Below are 27,098 nucleotides of genomic sequence, written 5' to 3'. Positions count from 1 at the left end.
ACAGGAGGGGATGACGATTTATTCAAATATTTCAAAAACTATTACTGATGCTCAAGAAAATTCTAAGTGTAACTAATACAGAGAGGGTGATTCATGATCTTGTGTTAACTTCATAGTCAAAGCAGTTTGATAAAGGCAGTGGGCATCACATCAATGGTTAAATTTTATTGTGAAGATATACATAAGAATTTTTTGAGCATCTGAAATACATTGAAAGTTACCCATTTAAACAAGTCTGAAATTTAAAAACCAATATTAATCCATACAGTAAATGATAAGTCTAAATGTTTCAATATTTTACACAGCTCACATTCAGTGGAAACTATCGGCAGCTGACAAAAGCTTCGTTATATCTACTGAATGGAGGTTGCTTTTTCCCAGATTTACGGTGAGATCCATCAGTCTTTTTCTGTTTGAATATCGGAGAATACAAAAATTGGGTGTCAGTGTATTTATCTCCTCTTCGTAATTTCCTGTTGAACAGATTAAAATCTATAATTAATCCTTAAGAGTTATGTTACTTCTGTATGTTTTATGTTAGCCACTTTGTTACCGGCTCTGAATGCACATCAAATATTACAGATATAGATAGATAGCATCCTAATAACATGCAAATAATAGTGCATAATCTAATTAATTCAGAAATATCAAATATCTAAAATAGAAATGAAATCCATTTTAAAATTAGGAATTCTTGTGATTTGATCTCATGTGATCTGAAAGGTTAGGTGTGTGAACTTTGGACAGTTACACGAGACAGGGAAATTGTAGCCCTAATGGAAACATGACTAAGGAGGAACTGAACTGTTCCAAGATATAGGTGCTTTAAGTGGGATGAAGGTGGAGAAAAGAGATTTTTGATTAAAAGGAATGTCACAGCAGTAGTCAAGAGGTGAAGTTATTGAAGAAGCATCCAGTGAGACTTTGTGGCTGTTGCTGAGAAAGAAGGGAATTATCATGATACTGGGATTGTACTGTAGGCCCCTATATATAGATGGGAGGGTTATCAAATGTTGAGACCTCATTTAAGAAGAGTGGCAAAAAAGAACCTGGGAATTATACACCAGTAACTAACATCAAACATCTGGAGAGCATTATAAAGGATAAGGGCTGATTAGAAGTAGTCAGCACGACCTTGTACGTAGGAGAACATAGCTTATGAAGTTGATTGAGTATTTTGGTGAAATGACCAAGGTGGTCAATGAGGATAGGGTGGTGCACGTAGTTTATATAGACTTCAGTGAAGCCTTTACAAGGACACACATTGTCAGCAGCTTTTGAAGACTAAGTCTCATAGAATCAAGGCAGAACCAGCAAATTGGTTACACAAACAAAAGACATTTTGCAAATGCTCTAAACCTTGAGTAATACAAAATGCTAGAGGAACTGAGCAAGTCAAGTAGCATGAGACCTGATGAAGTGTCTCGCCCCGAAATATCAACTGCTTATTCCCCTCCACCGACACTGCTGAGTTCCTCCAGCACTGTGTAAGTTGCGTAAAGTGGAACAGCACAGCAGCACACAACTCTGGAATAAGAGCTTGGAGAAACCCCAATGAACATATATTGTGTCCTTTTTCACTATATAAATGGATAAGTACAACTTACAAATGGAGATTGGGTTCCTTGTAATTAATGGTCATGGTAGTTCTCCGCCTATGAACAGCTATTGGAGAAATCACATTCATATTGTCTAAAAAGCCAGGACAGGGCTTTTCCTTTCCCTTGTTTTCAGCAGGTAGTGATGAACAATTGGTGACATCGCTCAAACTGAACCGAGGTCCAAAGCTTCTCTCTGTTTCAAGGAAAAAAAAACATTTTCATGTGTAAAACCACATCTTATAAAAATATTTCAATTGTAAATACAGCTGCTGTTTATATATAACTTCCCCCAATGGATATTAAATTTTTTTTTACCCATTTACCAAAAGCATAAATTTTTTGACTTCAATAACTCATCGGGGTGATTGATAAGTTTGTGGCCTAAAGTAGGCGATGCGCTAACTTCAAACTTTCTGCATAATCACTCAGAGTTGAACTGCACATGCACATAAAGAGAGCTGTATAACTCATCTCCTTTCACCTTAGGCCACGAACTTATCAATCACTCATGCAGTGGACACTTTCTGGAGGTCCAAGATCCGTATGCTCCACAACTGCTGGACTAAGTGTGTAAACGTAGGAAGGGGCTATGTTGAAAAATAAATGTGCTAGTTTGTCCAAAATTGACTCCTTCTACCTTAGGCCACAAACTTTTCCATCACCCCTCGTAAAAGCTTATGCATACGAAGTACCAAGAATATGGGAAACTGGAAGGTAGGGAAAACTTTAAAAAGCAACAAAGAACCACTAAGCAAGCAATAAAGAAAGGGAAGATAGATTATGAAAATAAACTAGTACAAAATATAAAAACAGAAGTTTTTGTAATTATATACAGCAGAAAATGTGAAGTAAACATAGATCCCTTGAAGGACAATAAGGGGGAATTTATATTGGGCAATGAAGAAATGGCAGAGGCTTTGAATAACTATTTTGCGTTGGTCTTCATGGTGGAGGACATGTCCAACATGCCGGAGAGAAGACAGAAACACAGAAAACCTACAGCACAATACAGGCCCTTCGGCCCACAAAGCTGTGCCAAACATGTCCTTACATGAGAAATTACCTAGGGTTACACATAGCACTCTATTTTTTAAGCTCCATGTACCTATCCAGAAGTCTCTTAAAAAACCCTGTCATATCCACCTCCACCACTGTCACTGGCAGCCCATTACAAGCACTCACCGCTCCGAGTATAAAAACTTACCCCTCATTTCTGTATCTACTTCCAAGAACCTTAAAACTGTGCCCTCTCCTGATAGCAACTTCAGCCCTAGGAAAAAGCCTCTGACTATCTACAATCAATGCCTCTCATCATCTTATACACCTCTATCAGGTCACCTCTCATCCTCCGTTCCTCCAAGGAAAAATGGCCTAATTCACCAACCTATTCTCATAAGACATGCTCCCCAATCCAGGCAACATCTTTGTAAATCTCCTCTGCACCCTTTCTATAGTTTCCACATCCTTCCTACAGTGAGGCGACCAGAACTGAGCACAGTACTCCAAGTGGGGTCTGACCAGGGTCCTATATTGCTACAACATTACTTCTTGCCCCCCAAACTCAATCCCAAGATTGATGGAGGCCAATAAACTGTATGCTTTCTTAACCACAGAGTCAACCTGCGCAGCAGCTTTGAGTGTCCTATGGACACTGACCCCAAGATCCCTCTGATCCTCCACAATGCCAAGAGTCTTAAAATTAATACTATATTCTGTCAACATATTTGACCTACCAAAATGAACAACCTCACATTTATCTGGGTTAAACTCCATCTGCCACTTCTTAGCCCAGTTTTGCATCCTATCAATGTCCCACTGTAACCTCTGACAGCCCTCCACACTATCCACAACACCTCCAAACTTTGTGTCATCTCTCCACTTCATCATCCAGGTCATTTATAAAAATCACAAAGAGCAATGGTCCCAGAACAGATCCCTGAGGCACACCACTGGTAAACAGCCTCCATGCAGAATATGACCCATCTATAACCACTCTTTGCCTTCCATGGGCAAGCCAGTTCTGGATCCACAAAGCAATGTCCCCTTGGATCCCATGCCTCCTTACTTTCTCAATAAGCCCCGTATGGGGTACCTTATCAAATGCCTTGTTGAAATCCATATATACTACATTTACTGCTTTACCTTCATCAATGTGTTTAGCCACATCTTCAAAAAATTCAATCAGGCTTGTAAGGCCCAACCTGCCTTTCACAAAGCCATGCTGACGATTACTAATCATATTATGCCTCTCAAAAGGTTCATAAATCCTGCCTCTCAGGATCTTCTCCATCAACTTACCAACCACTGAAGTAAGACTCACTGGTCTATAATTTCCTGGGCTATCTCTACTCCCTTTCTTTAAAAAGGGAACAACATCCGCAACTCTCCAATCCTCCTTAACCTTTCCCGTCCCCATTGATGATGCAAAGATCATTGCTAGAGGCTCAGTAATCTCCTCCCTCGCCTCTCACAGTAGCCTGCTGTACATCTCGTCAAGTCCTGGTGAATTATCCAACTTGATCCTTTCCAAAAGCTCCAGCACTTCCTCTTCCTTAATATCTACATGCTCAAGATTTCAGTCCACTGCAAGTCATCCCTACAATCGCCAAGATCCTTTTCTGTAGTGAATATTGAAGCAAAGTACTCATTAAGTAATTCTGCGATCTCCTCCGGTTCCGTACACACTTTTCCACTGTCACACTTGATTGGTCCTATTCTGTCACGTCTTATCCTCTTACTCTTCACATAGTTGTAGAATGCCTTGGGGTTTCCTTAATCCTGTCTGTCAAGGCCTTCTCATGGCATCTTCTGGCTCTCGTAATTTCTTTCTTGAGCTTCTTCTGACCCTTATAATTTTCTAGTTCTCTATCATTACCTAGCTTTTTGAACCTTTTGTAAGCTATTCTTAACTAGATTTACAACAGCCTTTGTACACCATGGTTTCTGTACCCTCCCATCCTTTCCCTGTCTCACTGGAACATACTTATGCAGAATATCCCCTGAACATTTGCCACATTTCTTCCATACACTTCCCTGAGAGCATCCGTTCCTCTGAGGTACGATGGACTCTGAGTCCGCTGCAGTCAGGGCGCTTTCACTGTGTGCTGTGCCTGTGAGGCTGGATTCGACAGAGCTTTCACTGTGTGCTGTGCCTGCGAGGCTGAGTCCGGCGGTGCCGTGGGAGTCCATAGTGGGGGTATTCCCTTCTGCCCCCGGCGTGGGATGATGAGTCTATCGGGACCCAGAGGACTTGTGGGAACTGTGTGGTGGTTTTGGACTATTTTTACTGTGCCCATGGTCTGTTTTTTAATCAATTATGGTATTGTCTGCACTGTTGTAACTATGTGGTTTTGTGTAGGTCTTGTAGTTTTAGTTTTTGGTTTGTTGGGTGGTAGAGTTGGTCTCCTGACTTGGTGTGTCTGGGTAGTCTTGTTTTGTCTAGTGGGTTTGGAGCTCCTTTCCGGGAAATGCGCTAAGATGGTAGCGCGATATTAATACGCAGCAGGCTCTCCGGACACTGGATTTGGGGATTACGAAACGTTATGTGGATCTTCTGGTGTAGTCTGTTTTGTCGTGTGCTTTTGTGATATCATTCTGGAGGAACATTGTCTCATTTTTTAACTGCATTGCATTTGTGGTTTCTAAATGACAATAAACTGAAAGTGAACTGAACTGAATTTATGTTTCCAAGTCCCCACCTGATAGCTTCATATTTTCCTTTACTCCAATTAAACACTTTCCTAACTTGTCTGTACCTATCCCTATCTAATGCTATGGTAAAGGAGATAGAATTGTGATCATTTTCTCCAAAATGCTCTCCACTGAGAGATCTGACACCTGACTAGGTTCATTTCCCAATACCAGATCAAGTACAGCCTCTCCTCTTGTTGGCTTATCTACATATTGTGTCAAGAAACCTTTCTGAACACACCTAACAAACTCCACCCCATCTAGACACCTCACTCTAGGGACATGCCAATCGATATTTGGGAAATTAAAATCTCTCACCATGACAACCTCGTTATTATTACACCTTTCCAGAATCTGACACCCTAGCTATTCCTCGATGTCCCTGTTACTACTGACAGACAGACAGACATACTTGACTGATCCCGAGGGAAACTGGGTTTTGTTACAGTCGCACTAAGGATAGTGTAGAAATATAGCAATATAAAACCATAAATAATAAAATAATAAGTAAATTAAGCCAAATCCAGGACCAGCCTATTGGCTCAGGGTGTGACACTCCGAGGGAGGAGTTGTAAAGTTTGATGACCACAGGTAGGAATGACTTCCTATGACGCTCAGTGTTACATCTCAGTGGAATGAGTCTCTGGCTGAATGTACTCCTGTGCCTAACCAGGACATTATGGAGTGGATGGGAGTCATTGTGCAAGATGGCATGCAACTTGGACAGCATCCTCTTTTGAGACACCACCGTCAGAGAGTCCAGTCCCACCCCCACAACATCACTGGCCTTACGAATGAGTTTGTTGATTCTGTTGGTGTCTGTTACCCTTAGCCTGCTGCCCCAGCGCACAACAGCAAACATGATAGCACTGGCCACCACAAACTCAGAACATCCTCAGCATTGTCTGGCAGATGTTAAAGGACCTCAGTCTCCTCAGGAAGTAGAGACAGCTCTGACCCTTCTTGTAGACAGCCTCAGTGTTCTTTGACCAGTCCAGTTTATTGTCAATTTGTATCCCCAGATATTTGTAATCTTCCACCATGTCCACACTGACCCCTTGGATGGAAACAGGGGTCACCGGTGCCTTGGCCCTCCTCAGGTCCACCACCAGCTCCTTAGTCTTTTTCACATTAAGCTGCAGATGATTCTGCTCACACCATGTGACAAAGTTTCCCACCGTAGCCCCGTACTCTGCCTCATCTCCCTTGCTGATGCATGGCAACTATGGCAGAGTCATCAGAAAACTTCTGAAAATGGCAAGACTCTGTGCAGTAGTTGTAGTAGTATTGGGAGTTCTATTAAAAAAAACACCCAGTAGAATTACTGACCCCTTCCTGTTCCTAATTTCCGCCCACAGTCCTTCCATGTCTTCCTCCTTTTCGACGGCCTTGACAGTATCTCTGATCAACAGTGCCATGCCCTCACCTGTTTTGCCTCCCTCCTTGTCCTTTCTGAAACATCTAAAGCCTGGCAGTCGAAGTAACCATTCCTGCCCGAGCCATTGAGGTCTCTGTAATGGCCACATCACAGCTCCAAGTACTGATCCACGCTCTCTCATCCGCTTTGTTCATAATATTCATTGCATTAATATAGACACATCTCAAACCATCAGTTTGACCACATCCCTTCATGATCCTCCCTCTTGTACTGTCTGCAAGCTTTCTCTATTAGTGAACCAACCGCCTCTTCAGTTTAGTTCTCACCTCCCAGCAATCCTAGTTTAAACTCTCCCCAATAGCCTCAGCAAATCTCCCTGCCAGGATATTGGTCCCCCTAGGATTCAGTGCAACCCATCCTTTTTGTACAGGTCACTGCTTCCCCAAGAGGTCCCAATGATCCAGAAATCTGAATCCCTGCCCCCTGCTCCAATCACTCAGCCACTCATTTATCCTCCAACTGACTCTATTACTATACTCACTGTCACGTGGCCCAGGCAGTAATCCTGAGATGACTACCTTTGTGGTCCTGCTTCTCAACTTCCTTTCTAACTCCCTGAAGTCTGTTTTCAGGACCTCTTCCCTTTCCCTACCTATGCCATTGGTTCCAATATGTACCAAGACCTCTGGCTGTTCTCCTTTCCACTTCAGGCTATCTTGGATGCGATCTGAAACATCCCGGTCCCTGGCACCTGGGAGGCAAACTTCCATCCGCTTCTTTCCTGCATCCACAGAATCACCTGTCTGACCCCCTAACTATAGAGTCCCCTATCATTGCTGCCATCCTCTTCCTTTCCCTACCCTTCTGAGCCACAGGGCCGGACTCTGTACCAGAGGCATGGCCACAGTTGCTTCCCCCAGGTAGGCCACCCCCCCCTCCCCAAACAGTACTCAAGCAGGAGCACTTATTGTCAAGGGGTACAGCCACTGGGGTACTCCCTAGCCTCTGACTCCTGTAACCCTCTTATCTGTCTCCTCAGGCCCCAGTGTGACTACCTGCCTATAGCTCCTCTCTATCACCTCCTCACTCTCCCTGACCAGAGGAAGGTCATCGAGCTGCATCTCCAGTTCCCTAAGGAGCTGCAGCTCGACACACCTGATGCAGATGTGGCTGCCTGGAAGTCTCCCGGACCTCCCTCAACTGACACCAAGCACAGAGAACATAATATAGATGCAATGGGAGGTGAGGACCTCAATACAATAGCTCTCTCTAAAGAGGTAGTGCTGAGCAAACTTGTGGGCCTAAAGATAGACAAGTCCCCTGGTCCTGATGGAATGCAGCTCAGGGTACTGAAAAAAATGGCAGAGGTTATAGTTGAGGCTTTGGTGATAATTTTCCAAAATTCTCTGGACTCTGGGAATGGATTGGAAGAAGGTGAACATCACGCCACTGTTCAAAAAAAGGATTCGGCAAAAAGCCAGTTAGTTTAACATTTGTAGTTGGGAAAATGCTTGAAGCTATCGTTAAAGAAGAAATGGATTCATCAGACAGACATAGCATAGATTCAGCAAAGGCAGGTCCTGTTTGACAAACATACTGGTGTTCTTTGAGGGTAAACAAGTGCAGTGGATAGAGGGGAACAGGAGTACATTATTTACTTGGATTTCCAGAGGTGTTCAATAAGGTGCCACATAAAAGACCTACCCATAAGATAAGGATACAAAGAGTTGGGGGTGATGTATTAGCATGGATAGAGAATTGGGTAACCAATAGAAAGCAAAGTCTTGGGATACTTGGGTGTTTTTTTTTGGTTGGCTATCAGTGGTGAGCGGTGTGCCACTGGGGTCGATGCTGGGCCTGTTCACAATATACACTAACAATCTGGAAGAGGGGGCTGAGTGTAGTGTATTTAAAACGACTCTAAATTGAGTGGAAAAGCAAATTATGCAGAGGATACACAGAGTCTGCAGAAATATAGTTAGGTAAGTGAGGGTCAAGGGTCTGGCAGATGGAGTACAATGCTGGTTAACGTGAAGTCATCCACTTTGGAAGAAGAAATGGAAGATCAGATTATTATTTAAATGGTAAAAGATTGCAGCATGTTTCTGTGCAGAAGGACTTGGGAGTGCTAGTGCATGAATTGCATAAAATTGGTTTGCGGGTGCAGCAGGCTATCAAGAAGTTAAATGGAACGTTGGCCTTCATTGCTCAAGGGATTGAATTTAAAAGCAGGGAGTTTACGCTGCAACTGTACAGGGCCACACCTGGAGTACCGTGTGTAGTTCTGGTTTCCTTACCTGAGGAAGGTTCACTAGGTTAATTCCAGAGATGAGGGGGTTAGACTATGACGAGAGATTGAGTTGCCTGAGATTGTACTCGCTGGAATTCAGAAGAATGATAAAAAGGATGATCATATAAACATAAAATTATGAAAGGCATAAATAAGATAGAAGCAGGAAAGGTGAGACTAGAACTAGGGGACATAGCCTAAAGATTCAGGGGATTAGATTTAGGACAGAGTTGAGGAGGCTTTTCCTCCAGAATGCGGTGAATCTGTGGAATTCTCAGTCTAATGAAGCAGTGGAGGGTACCTCAATAAATATATTTAAAATAAGGCTGGATATTTTTGCATAGCAGGGGCATTAAGGGTTATGGGGAAAAGGCAGGTAGGTAGAGACAAGTCTATGGTCAGATCAGCCATGATCTCATTGAGCCTGCTCTGCCATTCAACGGGCCAGATGGCCTACTCCTGCTCCTATTTCTTAAGTTCTTATCAGAATTTCCTCTTATATTGCATCCAATTTTCCCCATCTTTGGCAACATGTTCCAGATATCAATCATTGCATAGAGAACTTTTCCTCAGATCCCCTTTAAAACTTGTCACTCTTCTCACCTTAAGGCTATGCCCTTTCATTTTTGATAGCCCCATCAATGGTACCTGTAGAGTTCAAGCAACATTCTGGTGAATCCCCTCTGCACTCTTTTCAGCACAATCACATCCTGCCTCTGATTAGAACTGCACAAAATATTCTGCTTGTCCTTTAAATTGTCTAATTACTTTCTGCAAAGAAGAGAAAGATGGAATAGTGTAGGGAAGTGTATGGTCATGCACTACAGTAGAAGGAATAATGGCATAGACTACCTTCTAAGCAGGGAGCAAATTCAGAAATCAGAGGTGCAAAGAGGTGCAGGACTCCTTAAAGGTTAACTAGCAGGTTGAGACATTAGTAAGGAAGGTAAATTGGAAGGTCAGAGGTGGTTTAGGAAAGCGATCCCAGGAATGAAAGGGTCACTTGATAGCTCTGGCCTGTATTTGCTGGAGTTTAAAAGAATGAGAGGATAATTTCATTGAAACCTACTAAAAATTGAAATGTCTAGATAAGAGAGTACATGGAGAGGATGTTTCCATTAGTGGAAGGGTCTAGGACCAGAGGGCTAAGCCTTAGAAAGATGTTCCTTCAGAACAGAGATGAGAGCTAGTGGGTGAATCTATGGAATTCACTGTCACAACTGGCTGTAGAGGCCAAGTCATTGGATAGACTAAAAGCAGAGGTTCAAAGGTCCTTAATTAGTAGGGTGTCAAAATCATGGGAAGAAGACAGGAAAATGAAGTTGGGAGGAAAAATAACTCAATGATGGAATGGTGAAGTGGACGATGGCCTGAACGGCCTAATTCTGTTCCCAGGTCTTATGGTCTTAAATGTCCCCAATGTTCCCTGCGCTTAGTACTGTATAAAAATGTTCTTCTGACATCTTCCCCTTACCCCCTCCACACATACTTTCCTCCAGTCATCTTAAAATTATGCCCTCTTGTATCAGCCATAGCCACCTTGAGAAAAAGACGCTGACTGTCCACTCTATCTATGCCTCTTATCATTTTATGCTCCTCCATCAAGTCATCTCTCATCCTCCTTCACTCACTCCGAGGAGGTGAGCCTTGGCTTGCTCAACCTTTCTTCATTAAGACACTCTCCAATCCAGGCAATAGCCTGGTAAATCTCCTGTGCACCTTCTGTAAAGCTTCCACATTCTTCCTAATTTGGGAGCCCCAGACTGAACACAATACCCCTAGTGTGGTCTAACCAGTTATACAGAGCTACAACATTACCACGCAGCTCTTGTACTCAATCCCCCAAACAAAGGCCAATGAATAACATCTGAATGAATAAGATATAACAATAAAATGATAGGGTGTAGAGTTTATTTCTACTCTTCACTCCACCCCCAATTTCCTTTCAAGTTCAATTGCTGTTACTTTGCATGATAACTTGCCTTCCATAAAATAAAGTCACTTTATTTAATTTATAGCCAAGTTATTTCAACAAAATAGTATTTCAAGAGAAGCTGATAAAAGGAGTTATGTGAAGAAGATGCACACAGGGAATATGATAGTTAGATTGCAATAGCTTCAGTGTTGCTCCTTGGATGAGCACAAACTGTTGATCAAATCATAGTTTATAACTTAAAAGAAATGTTATTAATATGCAAATCTAATTTGAGGATGCCAGTGCATGTCAGAGCTTCTAAGATAAATTGTGGTCTGACATAGAAAAAGATTATCACCTGAAGTTCAGGTGTTTCTCTGATTCCACCAATGTACAGGAGCTCTTAGCCAGTTATTAGCTGACACGTAAGACAACTAAAAAGCTTCGGTCAAATTGCCAATCAATCAAAGCCTTTTAAATGACTTTACATTATCTTTCAAAGACAGAACATCAAAATACAAAAAAGTAAATGAGTTGTGTAATTATATTTCAGACATTGACCAGAATCAGGTAACAAGTTATTGGAGTAGCACATAGCATTGTACCAGAGCACCTACAAATAACAGCAAGCTCCCAACAGCTTTTTCTTATCCATACCTCCCCTCATGGATGTTCACTTAGTATAATTAGATGAAAACTGTGGTAGGAGCACTATGATATCATGCCCTTCCTGATCGCCACATAAATTTCAATGCAATGTACTTCTAGTATAGGAAAGCTCTGCAATATGCGTACAGTCGGCCCTCCTTATCCTTGGGGAATTGGTTCCGAGACCCCCCACAAATACCAAAAAACGCAGATCTCAAGTCCCTTATTTAACCTGGCTCAGTGCAGTGGTCTTTAGGACACAGCGGAACCCCGGACTTTATTTAACATGCTCAGTGCGGTGGACATTAGGACCTGGCTGTGCAGCTCTCAATCTGCAGTGTTCCTGTTCACGAAAATAATCACAATCATGATTGAAAATAAGGTGGAAGTAATAAAGTGAACAGAAAGAGGTGAAACGCCATCGGTCATTGGAAAAGCATTAGGCTACAGTCGGTCATCAATCGGAACAATTTTAATGAAGCATGTGAAAGGCACTGCCCCGATGAAAGCTACAATTATTACTAAGCAATGCAGTGGTTTAATTATTGAAATACATATGTTTCTTAAGTGTTTTATATGCATAGTATATAGTACATACTTTACCTTTCTAAGAAAAACGTTTGACTAACTGACACTAAATAATACCGGATGTACCTGTTCCGACTTAAAGACGGACTCAGGAATGGAACTCATTCATAACCCGGGGACTGCCTGTACTTTTGAGTCATTTCTAGATTACTTATAATACCTAATACAATGTAAATGCTTTGTAAATAGTTATACTGTATTGTTTAGGGAATAATGACAAGAAAAAAATAGTCTGTACATGCTCAAATAACGAGTGCTGGAGAGAGAACTTCCAGATTTTCCTGATCTGCGATTGGCTGACTCCGCGCGTGCAGAATCCATGGTTAAGGAGGGCCGACTGTATTGTAAACAAACTAGATGTCTAGTACAGTGAATATCCTCACTTTATTCATCCACAATGAAACCAGGAAATAAACATCTATTAGAGGAAAAAAACAAAGAAAACCAGAGCTTGGCTTTCAAATAACATTTGAATGACTGATCAAATGACCCAAAAGCAGGTGAAATGTACATATACTTGCCGTTGTTTGGTGCTTTTGACAACTCATTATCAATGATCTCTTCGGTAATGTCACGATCTCTGCATGGCTTTTTTTGAAGAGTTGCTGTAATTCTGTTGGATCTTGATCTGGTAGTTAAAACCATTGGTCCTTCATTTTTATCTTGATTACAATTTGATTTTCTACGTCTTTTATCAGCAGGGGGGATGTAAGGACTATCCACCAAATCATCTTCTGAATTACTCTCCATATCAACACTACTTTTGGTACTGTCTACATTCTCAACTGCAGTCGGCTCATATTTCCTACGGAAAGGTGTAAGATGAATACTTTCTTCATTATCAAAATTATAGGCATCACTGCAGTCCAGAGATTTTTTTCTTTCTTTGGAAATGTAATTTTTGCTTTGATCTCTGCTCTTTGATCGAGTTCGAGGTTTCAGAGCCTCCCAGTGCTTTTTAGCTGGTACACATTTATTTCCTTCCTTCATTTTTCCATCTCTAACCTTTTGCTCTATTTCCAGTTGAACCTCCTCTCTCTTTTTGGAGTTAGGTTGTACCCTTTGTACACTTCTTGAATTTATCATTTTCACTTTGCTTCTGAATGTAGATTTGTCTTTCTCAGGATCCATAGGGTTTCCTATTTGCAAGTGACCCAACTCAGCAACTGCTGTATCAGTTCCAAGGTTGGAACTCAGAGAATCAGACACATTTTCATCCACTTGATAATCAATGACAATTTTTTGTTCTTCATGTGCCCAAGGTATCTCTGGATAATTTTCGGAAGTGTGAATAAATTCGAAAGTATCACTACCACCAAAGAAAGAGGGTTTTTTCCTTCCCGATTGTCTCCTAACTGAAACCCCCTTTGGCAACACAGCAAATTCTTTTAACGGAGCTACTGCATCACTGTCAGAGTCTGGACTTTGATTATACGTAGATCTTCTCCCTTTTCCAAAACAAAGACATTTTCAGTATTTGCCAGTTTTCCAAATCAAAACATTGAAATACTTCAAAAATCTAAAACAGAACAATATCTTACTACCAAATAAATTTGTTTAGGGAAAAAACCTGCAATAAAAGTTAATAGGATTAGAAAAAAAATTGCAAAGCTTTTCATTTACTATAGGAATTGGTTTGAGGTATAAACTGTTGTTTACTGACTTCAACTCATAAGCATCATGGCTCGCTATGGCATCTGCTCTCTCTGCATCTGACAAGAGACTAGAGTTGTGGACTCAGCTCAGCTCATCACAAAAACCAGCCTCCCTCTGTCTAAACTTCTTGCTGCCGTAAAGCATCTTACATATTCTGAGATCCCACCTACACCATACATTCTCTCTTCTCCACTCTTATGTTGGGTTGAAGATACAAAAGCCTGAAAGTGCTTCCTACCAGGTTCAAGGACAGCCTCTACCCCACTGCTCTAACATTATCAAGTAGTTCCCTAGCATGATAAGATGCACTCTTGAGCTGTCACTCTACTTTGTTATGATCTTGCACCTTTTTGTCTACCTGCACTCTCAAGCTGTTACACTATTCTGTATTCCATTATTATTATTGTTCTTTTACTACTTCAATGCACAGTGTAATGAATTGATCTGTATGGATAAGACAAGCTTTTCACTGTACCTCAGTACAAGCAACAATAACAAAACCAATTCCAAACCCAAGCTAAATTTGTATTGGAGCAATAAGATGCCACTGAGATCAATATCTTACATGAAATCAAATTAACATAGCTAGGATCATTTTATAGTAAATCATGTCAAATTGTTTAAACTTGTTTTTTTTTAATAAAACCTGCACTTGCTGGAAATTTGGAAAAACAGAAAATACTGGAAATCTTCAGCATCTCACACAAAATGCTGGAGTAACTCAGCAGGCCAGGCAGCATCTATGGAAAAGCATACAGTTGATGTTTCCATGGACCACTTAGAATTTTCCAATATTTGTCATGCCTTTGAAAATATGCTGAATGTACTTAACTACATAAAAATAATTATTAAGTAAGTTACTTTGAAAAAGAATCAACCAAGACATTTTCTTACTGATAAATCCAAAGTATACAAACAATGGAAATCTTAAATAAAAACAAGATTCTGAACATGAGAAATTCTGCAGACGCTGGAAATCCAAAGCAACAGAGAAAATGTTGGAGGAACTCAGCAGGACAGACAGCATCTATGAAAAGCAATAAACAGTTAATGTTTTGGGCCAAGACCCTTCTTCAGGAAATTCTGAAAATACCAAGCTGCACTTATGGGAAAAGATAGATATTTCACCACATAGGCTCTTCATCAGAATTTGTAATTCCCATTTCTTACTGATTACTTTTTCTCACCTCCATCTCAAAAATAGATTGCTTTTATTAATACATAAAATAATTGCTATTAATGTGAATTTTACGATAGTGATGACAACATTAAGATTTACACATGATCTTACCACTTGATAACTTTTTTGATAGATGCTGAATGTTCTCCATATCAGATGGTGCATTTATGTTCTCTACAGCTTTGGAGTTCTCCAAGGGAACGTCACTAAAAAAAGCCAGATGGATATAAATTTCACCCCTCAAACAGAAATTTTAAAAAGAGAAACCTTTTTTAAAAAAAAAACACTTTGGTATAACAATTTATTCAGGTGTTTTCAAAATAATTCAACAATCTAACTCTTAATTATTTTAAAAAACAAATCAGTCCATATTACAACAGGATTTGTTTGGCATTCCAATGGTGGAGCCAAAAGGGGAAGTGAAGGTGCAGCTGAGATGGGATCTTGTTGAAGGTGATAGAAATTGTAAAGATCCACTGAATGTAAGAGCATGGAAAGCGAAGATCTGGGGAATACGTGAAAGGTTAGAAACGAAAGAGGCAAAAACAGAGATAATAAAGGCTCTATAAATTATGGTAGAGCAGAAACAACTGTCATCACCAGTACAAATACAGAAATGGAGGAAATAAGAGTTTTGGCACTGAATACAGTAGGTGGTGTAGTCAGCATTGCAGTGAGGTATGAGTTTCCAGTTACACCATTTACAATACTAAAATTCCAAGACATACTCACGGAATAAAGGGTACAATGGGTGAAGAACAATCTGGTAACGCATGCAGAAGATCGTCTTCTAAGATACTTAGATCCCCATCTATAGAACCAGGATTTAACTTCAAATTCTGCAAAAAAAAAATAAAGGCACATTATATTAAAATGATTCAATACAATTCTGCTTTGCTCAAGAACTGTTTTGGATCCCATTGGGTCACTAATCGATGCTGGTGTTCATAATTCCAAACACAATAATTCAGTCAGCACGAAAGTTATGCTTTTTTGTGCAATCTGTCACGCCACAAGATGTGATGATTGCCATCATTGATAAACTATTAAGTGAAAACATTTGATTTAACTTGACTTGATTACTTACATCCTTCATATATATGAGTAAAAATCTTTATGTTATGTCTCCATATAAATGTGCAATTTATAGTAATTTGTAATAAATAGTATGCACAACAGGACAGTCAATATAACAGAAATACAATTGTATCAGCATGAATTAATCTGTCTGGTGGCCTGGTGGAAGAATCTGTCCCAGTGCCTGTTCGTCCTGGCTTTTATGCTGCGCTACCATTTCCCAGCAGCTGGAACAGTTTGTAGTTATCGAATATTAATCTAAAAAGGCTTGTATCTAAAATGATTTTCTCTATTGATGCTGATGAACTACTGTATACAAAAACTGAAACCATGGATAAGAAATAAAAAGTTGAAATTTCTTTTATAGAAAATTAGTGAATACCTAGAATTGTTTTCAACATTTAAATATGTGGTAAATAAAATGGAGCATTCACCAGTTTCAACAAAAGCAACATTTTGAAATGTTACTCACATTTACAAAACCAGAGTCTGACACTGGAAGATCTGTTAATTCACAAGTAAAATCTGTTGATCATGGAGGAGTAGAGAACAATTTCTTATAGATTAAAAGTTTAACTCTGTCACATGTACACATAACTCTCACTGGGTTCGTATACAAACTTTCAAAAACAATATACATCTAGGGTCAGGATGATTTGGGGTTCAACCAAACAGGAAAATTAGGATGTTCCGATTAAAGAAACCTCGATTTGAGTGAATGCTGTATAATTACTGCCCATACACAATTGTCAGTTGGCAAGAAACAGATCGTACACTGCATAAAATTATAAAGAAAGCATATTTACCAATTTCAGCTTTATCAAACAATAGGTTAAAAAGAAAATAAAAGGGCCCATTACAATTAGACCAGTCCAATATACACAACCATTGGAACTCATACTGGAATATCTGTGGGGTGTATCACTTACTCACACACTAAACCCACAGTCCTCAGCCGCCACATTTTCAAGCTCCCCCCGACCATTTCGAGCAAACTGGCTCTCTTAGGAGTACTGGCAAATGCTCCTGAGTTAATAAATTTCACGACTCATGCCAGTGATAATGAACCTGATTCAGATTCTGCTTGGAGCTATTCACCTACACAAAGCATTTCTTGTAACAGGGTCTCTATTTCCAATGGCATTCTATGGCATCTTCTCTTGTGCCCTGCTCCACAGCTCCCACCAAAAGACCCCAAACCAGACCTCTGTACTTCAGAAAACTCTTCCCCACAGCTCCCTAGAACCTTCTCTTCCATCCCACAATTCAGATTGGCTGATTCACATTCAAAAGCTGGACAACATAGGTCCTTATCTCAGCTGAAGCCAAAAAACACTTTACAGCATGACACACTTCTTTTACAGAAAACTGCTAATGAAACTATCTCACAGCATAGCAGTGAAAATCTTAACCAGGACATTGCATACATCAGAACACTGAAACGTACAGTGAAATGTGTCATCAGCAACGACTGCACTGAGCAGCAAAAAGTATCGCCACACTTGCAGCACCAACGTAGCGTGACCACAACACACTAACTACATCCTTGGAATGTGGGAAGCAAACAGGAGGACCCAAAGGAAATCACGCAGTCACATGGAGAACGCACAAACTCCTTACAGGTAGCGGTGGGAATTGAACCTCGATTGGTGCTATAGTAGCATAACACAAACTACAATGCTACAAACTACGTCACTTATTCATGAGTGAGCAAATCATCAGAATTCTCTACCAAAGAGGGCCATGGAGGCTTATTTACTGATTTAATGTGAAACATTGTCTTGATTAGAGGATTTTACAGGAAAGTAGTGCAGGCAATCCCAGCATAAGCAGTTTTGAGAAGGGTGCATGGTTCACGTGGTAGTGATTTCCTTAACACAAAGTCATGCCATCTATGGATCTGTTGGAAGAGTGCAAGTTGAAAAGTTTACTTATTAATTCCCCTCCCTCCACCCAACCAATTCTGTGTGAGTAAATTTTATTTAGTATCTCATTCTGGAGTGGTGATTTGTGAATTGTGCAAAGGTCAATTTCCATTACCCAAATAGCTGAAATGGAATGATTGTTGGTGCCAGACAGGTGGTTTGACCATCACAACAGCTACCGATTTCCTGGGATTTTTACAGGCAGCAGTCTCTAGAGTTTACAGCGAATGGCTCGAAAAAATTTTAAAAAGCATCCAGTGAGCAGCAGTTCAGAGCAAAAATGACCAGTTAATGAAAGGTCAGAGGAGAATGGCAAGACTGATTCAAGCTAACAACAAATCTAAAAGCACATCATGCTGAAACTTGAAGCCATAGGCCACAGCAGCAGAAGACCATGAACATTTAACACAATTATTCCTATAGTTCTGATCAAAAAGTTCCAAAACTTGGGCGTCAATACCACTTTCTGTAACTGGAACATCGACTTCCTCCCTGGAAGACCACAGTTTGTGCAATCGGAAATATCATCTCCAGCTCGCTGATAATCCACACTAGCACACCTCAAGGATGTGTGCTTGGCCCATTGCTCTACTCTCTCGACACCCATGACTGTGTGGCTAGGCACAGCCCAAATGCCATCTATAAATTTGCCGATGACACAACTATGGTTGGCAAAATTTCAGATGGTGATAATAGGGCATAGAGGAGATATACCAGCTAGTTGAGTGGTGTTGCAGCAACAATCTTGCGGTCAACATCAGTAACACCAAGACTGATTGTGAACTTCAGAAAGGGTAAGACGAGTGAAAACACACCAGTCCTCACAGAGGGATCAGTAGTGGAAATGGTGAGAAACTTTAGGTCTTGCATGTCAGCATTTTTGAGCATCTATCCTGGGTCCAACATATTGATGCACAGCAGCAGCTAAACTTCATTAGGAGTTTGAGATTTGGAATATCACCAATAACACGTGCAAATTTCTACTGATGAACTGTGGAGAGCATTCTAACTGGCTGCATCACCATCTGGTATGGGGGGGGGGGGGCTGAGGAGCATGAACACTACCTCATCGCTCCCCTCTCCCTTTTTGCATTACTTATTTACTTTCTTTAATATACATAAGTGATTTACTGATTTATTATGTATTGCAAAGTACTGCTGCTGCGTAACAAATTTCACGACATATTCCAATGATATTAAACCTGATTCTCATTCTGACATTCACTCAGTAGCCACTGTTGGAGGATTAAGAAATAAAATTTATTCGAGACCAATTCTTTCCTCAAAGATCCTGAGATTTTGCACTGTTGCAAACTGCAAAATGTTTCTTATGAACCCTAACTAAATAACCATTTTTAAAATACTTCTAAATTTACCAAAAAGGCATTACAAAGAAATCTCGTTTCATATACAGGTGTCCCTTGTTTTTCGAACGTTCGCTTTACGACAACTCGCTGTTACAAAAGACCTACATTAGTACCTGCTTTTGCTAACCAAAGAGGATTTTCGCTTTTACGAAAAGATGCCCACTTTATACGTGTGTTTACCCCAAGAAAGACTACAATGACCGTGGAACCTTGTGCGGGCAGTTGTTTGTGTATGCGTGTACATGCATGTACATGCTGATTTTTTCCTCTAAATCAATTTTGGCTCACTGTCTTCCCGATGTTGAAGAGTGGAACTACACCGTACATACAATATTTCTACTTTATATAGGGTGTATATGTGTTATTTGGTATGATTTGGTAGGTTATTTTTTTGGGTCTGGGAACGCTCAAAAATTTTTCCCATATAAATTAATGGTAATTGCTTCTTCGCTTTACGACATTTCGGCTTACAAACGGTTTCATAGGAACGCTCTACCTTCCGATTGCGGGGGAAACCTATAGAAGTAAAGATGGCATTATTCCTTTCTTCTCAGAAAATATTTAACATAAAATTACACTTGAATCATACCATAGTTAAAAATGCATGCAGAGAAAAAAAAAATCAAAACAGTTACAAAGTTGCAGTAATATCATTATTACATGCTGCAAATTCAGGTTGTAAAACAACTGATGATAGCAACAGTGACTCAACAAACTGATCGTAAAATAATTCCAAAAAAAAGTTTAGAAAAATTTAGCTTCAAAACCTAACAAATAGCATGCTCCAACCTTCATTTAGCACACTGTAATGTATTCGCTAGAATTGTACATTTTGCACTCTGATTTGTTATCTATTAGAATTCTATGGGTATTTGGTCAGTTTTGAAGAATCATTGTTACTAAATGGCAAGTGATACTTCGCCCTGCTGATCAACACCGACATCGACCACTCCCTGAAGATTACTAAATCTTTGCACGGTCAGATATGGTTATACCTTTCAGAAAATTAAAAGGCCACATGATTACTTCCATTCCAACAAAGCTAAAATGTTTTCTAAGAGTAAAAATTAATCATATCACATATGCCCATATTTGCTGTTAAGTCTTGTCAGATCACAAACATTCATAAACTCCACTGATAAAAGTTCAAATAGATTTGAAATCATTTTCATTTCAAGATACCGTAGAAACTGAAACATCTGCCATTAACAATAAAAATTAGAAATGAAATGAATAGCCTTGTATTTGAATGGGATACCTTATCTTGTTTCAGGTTATAGTTTTCAACCTGCTTCTTTAGCATAAGAATGTAGAATATCATCGCTTGCCGTTCTTTTTTCAAGGACAATATGATATCCGATGCATCTCTCAGTTTCTGCTTTACTGCTTCCAGAGACAAAGCTAGGCTTTGATTGTTTGCCTGGATACTTTTAATGAAAGAGTTCTTATCTGTCAAATTAAAAGAAAGTAGTAAGCAGGTCTGCTAGAATCTGAAACTGAATGTTTTACAGAGATAAATTTCCATGCTTACTCAGTAATTTGGAATTAACTTTTGAATTCAAAGTTTGCTTAGCTCTGTTGACTTTGGCCTGGGCCTGATTCCGTTTCTCTTTCATGCGCTCCTTGATAGCTTCCAGATTTTCTTGGACAGGGACCTTCCAACATTTTTCATAAGCCATCTTCCTTCTCAATCCTTTAAGATTTGGTTATAAATAAAAAGTATATGAAACATTATTACAGTTATAAGAAAAAGTGGTGACAAAAGTTTGTTCCTTGTGCTTCTTTTTGTAGATGTAGAACAAATATTTCAATCTGCCCAGTTGAAATAAATATTTTCACCCCAATCTACTTTTAAATGGGGATCAAAGGAATGGGAAATGCACAATAGATCATATTAGAGAAATGGGCAGCTTTGTGTAAAGAGAATGAATTGGGAACATTTAATTTCTATTTTCTCTTCCCTTAATTTTCATACTTTACATTATCTTCACTTAAATATACAGTGTATGCTGCTCTAATTCCTAAGCACTTCTTTAATGATTAACATCTGTAAACATATCATTTTGTATTGAGTTTCTGAATCCAACTTATATTTGAAAAATCTCAAATGTAGATGGAAAAACTCTCCTCTCTACTTACTTATGACCCTCAAGTCAGTTTTTTGTCCTATCCAAAGACTTGTCAAGAGTCTGATGGTGAAAGCTGAGCTTTGAATTAATTACCAGATTTTTTCTAAGCCAAACTTGAGCAAAAGTGTCCAGTGTTGGGGCAAACCAGTTCCCAGCTTTACCACAATCTACTTGATAGTTTGTTAAGCCAAGAAAACAATTCTCCTAAAGGCTCTTTTTTCAGTTCTAAAAGAACAAAGAGTACAAAATGAGAGAAAAAGATTTAACATTACAGTTCAAACAATTTTCCCCAGAACTACTAAAAGAGCATCAACTCAAATTTTTTACTCTGTACAGATGCTGCCTGACCTGCTGAGTAATTACAAGTTTCTTTTACTCGCCCCCCCCCCCCATTTCTAGCATCTGCAGTGTTATGCGTTACAACTAGAATAAATAGCTGACTGCATACACAAGGAATATCAAAACATACAGATAGTAGACAAGATATAGAGATGCACAACTATGGTTTGCTTCTTCTTACTCCTTTAAAACAATCTTTTCACTTGTACTATTAGTCATTTGCCATTTATTCTCTCCTGCCGTACCCACCGTTTTCCTTCCCCTGCCAATTTTCCCTGCTTCTATCTTCTTAAAGCCTGCCACACCTCTAATGTTTCCCATATTCTGATGCAAACCGCTGGGTATTTCCAGCATCATTGATATTCTTCTGGGACACGAGACTGCACACGATGGTAACTGGAGCAACACGCACAAATTGCTGGGGGAAGCCAGTATGCCAGCCAGCTTCTATAAAGGCAAAACAATGGTCAAGACTTTCCGAGTTACTCCAGCATTTTCTGTGTTGTACTTTTGTATTTGTTCTTTCTGATGCTTTCAACTTTCCAAATTAATATTTTAGTCTATAAAAATCACTCATACACATTTCTCCTGTAAATAATCTGAAATGTTGACCATATTAATTTTCATTCATCAGATGTAGTTACATTTCTGATATATTCATTACACCATTGTTTCCTACCTTTACAGACAGAAATAGACCAGGAAGTTGATCAAGCCTGTCCCATTCAAAGATGCGCCGATTCCATTAGCTTCCATACAATTCCTAGGTGAATCAAAAATCAAATGAGTGAATCAAGTAATAATTCTGAAGACAAGGCTTCCACAAAACTGTACAGAAATCTCAACAATCAATTCCTGATCTAAAAAAATGACAAACACACCAAAACTGGAAAGGGCCAATAACCTTGCAGGAAGATTTTATAACTCTATCTTGGAAGAGTAGTGGTTGGGAAGGAAAGAGTGCTCGATTTCTTTTACTTTAATGTAAGGAATATTACAGGCCAGTCAGATGAGTTTAGAGCCTGGTCCACATGTCCCTCCCCATAGATCTCCCACCTGGCACTTATCCCTGCAAGCTTAAGTGCTACACCTCCTCTCTTACCACCATTCAGGGCCACTTGTGAGTCTGTTGGGGTCATCTATTGCATCTGGTGCTCCCTCCTCTACATCGGTGAGACGCAATGCAGATTGGGAGACCACTTCATTGAGCACCTCCGCTCCGTCCACAACAGACAGGATCTCCCGGTTGCCACCCACTTCAACTCTGCTTCACATTCCCATTTGGATATGTCCATACATGGCCTCCTCTACTGCCATGATGAGGCCAAACACAGGTTGGAGGAGCAACACCTCATATATCATCTGGGTAGTCTCCAGCCCCTTGGCATGAACATCGAATTCTCCAACTTCCGGTAATTCTCTCCCTCTCCCTTCCCCCAACCCAGTTTCACTCTGCTTCCTCCTCCAGCTACCTATCACCTCTCTCATGATTCCACCTTCTTCTGCTACCCATAGTGCTTTCCCCTTACATTCCTTCTTCACCTTTCCTGCCTATCCCCTCCCCCACCCCTTGGTCTTTCCTCTGATTGGTTTTTCACCTGGCATCTACCAGCCTTCTCCTTCCCAACCTCCTCCCATCTTCTTTATAGGGCCCCTGCCCCCTCCCTCTTTAGTCCTGACGAAGGGTCTTGGCCCGAAACGTTGACTGCTCATGTCCACAGCTGCTGCCCAGCCTGCTGAATTCCTTCAGCATGTTGTATGTGTTGAGTTTAGAGCATGGGCCAGCACTTGGAACTACCATATCTTTGCAATCACAGAAACACGGTGGTGGTGGTGATAGAGAGAAAGAGGAGGTCAGGACTGGCAACTAAATATTCTTGAGGTATTGGAAAGTGACCACTTATCATAACATACCTTGTCTCTGACCAGCTTCTGGAGCCACAGCATTTAATGTGAGAAGGGAAAGATTTAAAAGGGACCCAAGGGCAACTTCTCAACTTCTTCACACTCTAGATTTCACTGCTAATGTAATGGCTTCTCTGTAGCAGCAATGTTTGGGTTATGACTAGAGATAATGGGCCACATTAGCCAATGAGCTGGATGTTGTTCTTTCTTGTGTGTCTGGGAGCAGGGAATTCGTGGTCTTTTGCCAGGGAGAGATGAGGAGAGAATGGAGAGAGCTGGGAGACCACCAGACGGAGTGGACTTGGAGCTAGGATCCAAAGGTCAGCAACAATCAGAGGAGGTCGATGGTGGACAAATGGCCTATCAGTGAGTTTCAATGTTTAGACTGTTCATGAGAATGGGCCCTTGTCTTTTTTTTGTTTCTTTACTAACCAGATAGTCAAATTAAAAATTATAAAGCTCAATTGTTTAACTGCATATTGTGTACGTTTGTTATTTCATAGTACTGATTTGTAACAGGGGACACATCACATCGCATCCACCCAGATGAGATTTATTAAAATTGGCCAGGCCGCGGACTATCATCCCCTATATTAAGCCACGAGCCGAACTGGGAGTTACATATGAAATAAATTGACAGAGAAAGCTAGAAGGCGAGTACATCTATGACGTTTAAGAAAAAAACATTTGGCCAGGTACTTAGATAGAAAACATTTGGAGGGATATGGGCCACATTCAGACAAATGGCATCTAGCTTAGACAGACATTTTGGTCAGCATATACAAGTTGGGCTGAAGAGCCTGTTTTCTGCCATATAATTCTAAGCAGCTGGACCAGTTGGGTTTCTGGTCAATGATAGCTTATGGAGGACTGGCAATATTAAAGTTCATAGTTCACTGCTGCAATTGCTTATGCTCATTATTGATTGCTATTTATATTTGCATTTGCACAATTCGTTGTCCATTGATCCTGTTTACATTTGCTGAGTATGCCCAGAGAAAAAGAATCTCAGTGTTGTACATGGTGACAAGTATCGATGAATTCATTTTCATTTTCTAAAATTCTGTAGCTTCTGGAAAGGTTCCACAAGACTGGAAAATAGCAAATGCTATTGAGAATAACTTCCATCTATTTACTCCATTTTGCCCAGTAATGATTATGTACAAATTTCTTTAATTTCTTTACTCTAACAACAATTTCAACCTCTCCAAACCAAAAGTGCAGCTATCCTGGGCATCTATATCAACAGCAATCTCACCTGGACCTTCCATACTGATGCACGATCAAGAAAGCGCATCAGCGTACATACTTTCTTAGGCATCCAAGAAGATTCTGCTTGTCCATGAAGATTCCTTTGAAATTCTACAGATCGACTGTAGAAATTATTCCAATGGATTGCATCTCAGACTGATAAAGTACTCTGCTTCAGACTAAAGAACTTGCAGAGTAGTAAAATCTGCCCAATCCACCTCAGGTTTCATCATCTCCTTCCATCCAGTCCATTAATCAGGAAGATTAATGGTATCAAAGATGCCTGCCATCTTGGCCATTCTGTTTTCCCTCTTCTAACTTCTGGGACAAAACACAGGAGGCTGAAAACCCAGACAACCTGACTCAAAAATAGCTTCTTCACTGCTATCAGACGTCTGAACCAATCAGCTTTTTTGCATCCCTTTCCCAATGATGCTGTCACATTCTCACTCTCAATTCTACCTCCTTTATTCTGTTGTTGTCACTTTAGAATTCCCTTTTGCACTATCTGTGCACCATTCTGTTGTTTTGTACACATGTTTATAGTTTACTCTGAGTATCGCATGAGCAAAGAAATTCTTTGCTGACATATACAACAGGAAAACAATCAAATCTGAAGCCCCATTCTATTAAAGCTTTGCTGTGCCATATCCATGGTTCACAGCATTCCTTCAAATTACAATGGCCAGAACTACAGTAATTCAATTGTCACCATTCTAATTTAATCAATTAAAACTGTGTAGGGATTTGAAAATCAGCACGAGGGGACATAGTATTAAGGTGCTTGGAAATAGGTACAAGGGGGCTATCAGAAATAGGTTTTCCTACACAGAGAGTGGTGGGTTCGTGGAATGCACTGCCAGAAAGGTGAGAGAAAGATACAATTGGGTCTTTTAAGAGACTCTTAGATAGGTACAAGGAGCTTAGAAAAACAAAGGGCTATGCGGTAGGATAATTGCAGTTTCTAGAGTAGGTTACATGGTCGGCACAACATTGTGGGTTGAAGGGTGTGTAATGTGCTGTAGATTTCTATGTAAATCGAGAGGGTTGGGAGCTTCAAGTTCCTAGGAGAAAACATCACTAAGCTTGCCCTAATCCAACCATAAAGAAGCCACAAGCAATTTAAAAAAGTGCACCAGCATTTCTGCTTCCTCGGGAGGCTAGTTAAATTTGTCATGCCCTCTTTGACCCTCACCAGCTTTTGTCAATGCGTCATAGCTTTTTGGATCCATCGTCCATAACTGCTCTGCCGTGACGGGAAACTCCGGAGCTGTGCACACAACCCAGCCTATCACAGAAACCGTCTACATTTCTCGCCGTCCCTGTAAAGCGATCAACATAATCAAATAGCCCCCAATCGCAGAAGTTACAAAAGCCTTAAAGCTCATCCCACCAGCTTTACAACTTCCATTCTAGTGGCATAATCCCCGTACTGGATGAACTCTTGACTCGCAATCTACCTCGTTATCTGTCTGCACTCCATTATTTCACCGGGCTCTGCTGTAATAAGACGATTATAACAGAGCACTGAGGTAGAATCACACAAAAGTTTTCCGCTGTGACAATAAACATTTAGCCCTCACGTGTTGCACACTGGAATCCACGGGCGTTTCCCATTCCTTTGTGCGCTGACAGAGCTCCCCACCCGGGTCGGCCAGGCACACCAACACGAAGGTGATAAACCTACCGAGGGCTTGTAGTACACATAGGAAGTTACCCCCGACACAGTTGGTTTGGGGAGGTGGGGTATCGGCGATCTGCGAGCAACAAGGGTAAATCAATGGACTTACAGCAGAGATCGGAACCCGCTATTCGTACCGCTCCGGACACAGCCATTTACCCGAGTCCACACTGGGGCAACCACATTCCTCAACCGTCACGTCCGCCGTATGTTCCAAACAATCGATTCAAATTCCGCCACGGCCGCATCTGATTGGCTCTCTGAAAGCCGAACGTATGACATCACACTGGGCCGGGGACGCGAACTCCGGCTTGAATGCAGTGAAGTTCGATGTTGGAATAAGTTGACTGACCCTCGATATCTCTGCTTCATTTGGCCTTGTTTTGTTTTTTTCTCAGGTTGTTAGATTTTCCACAGGGGGACCGCTGGAACACCGTTAAGGCGTTTCCTGGCCTGGAAATATCTTCCCATCAGCACA

General features: G+C 40.6%; 1 protein-coding gene across 1 annotated transcript; it reads right to left on the bottom strand.

The window, feature by feature from the left end:
* Window position 1: 1 nt before the first annotated feature.
* LOC132395159 (shugoshin 1-like) lies at window positions 2–26,839 on the bottom strand. Its single transcript, XM_059971457.1, has 9 exons — window positions 26,730–26,839; window positions 22,463–22,546; window positions 20,847–21,008; window positions 20,574–20,764; window positions 15,679–15,785; window positions 15,058–15,152; window positions 12,507–13,558; window positions 1,608–1,804; window positions 2–473 (listed from the first exon to the last, which is right to left on the bottom strand). The coding sequence occupies exons 3-9, from the start codon at window positions 20,992–20,994 to the stop codon at window positions 323–325; spliced, it is 1,941 nt and encodes a 646-aa protein (XP_059827440.1). The 5' UTR covers window positions 20,995–21,008; window positions 22,463–22,546; window positions 26,730–26,839; the 3' UTR covers window positions 2–322.
* Between the last annotated feature and the right edge of the window lie 259 nt (window positions 26,840–27,098).

Source organism: Hypanus sabinus, chromosome 6, assembly GCF_030144855.1.
Source record: "Hypanus sabinus isolate sHypSab1 chromosome 6, sHypSab1.hap1, whole genome shotgun sequence".
Classification (NCBI taxonomy): Eukaryota; Metazoa; Chordata; class Chondrichthyes; order Myliobatiformes; family Dasyatidae; genus Hypanus; species Hypanus sabinus.
This window is presented reverse-complemented; position numbering and strand designations above follow the sequence as displayed.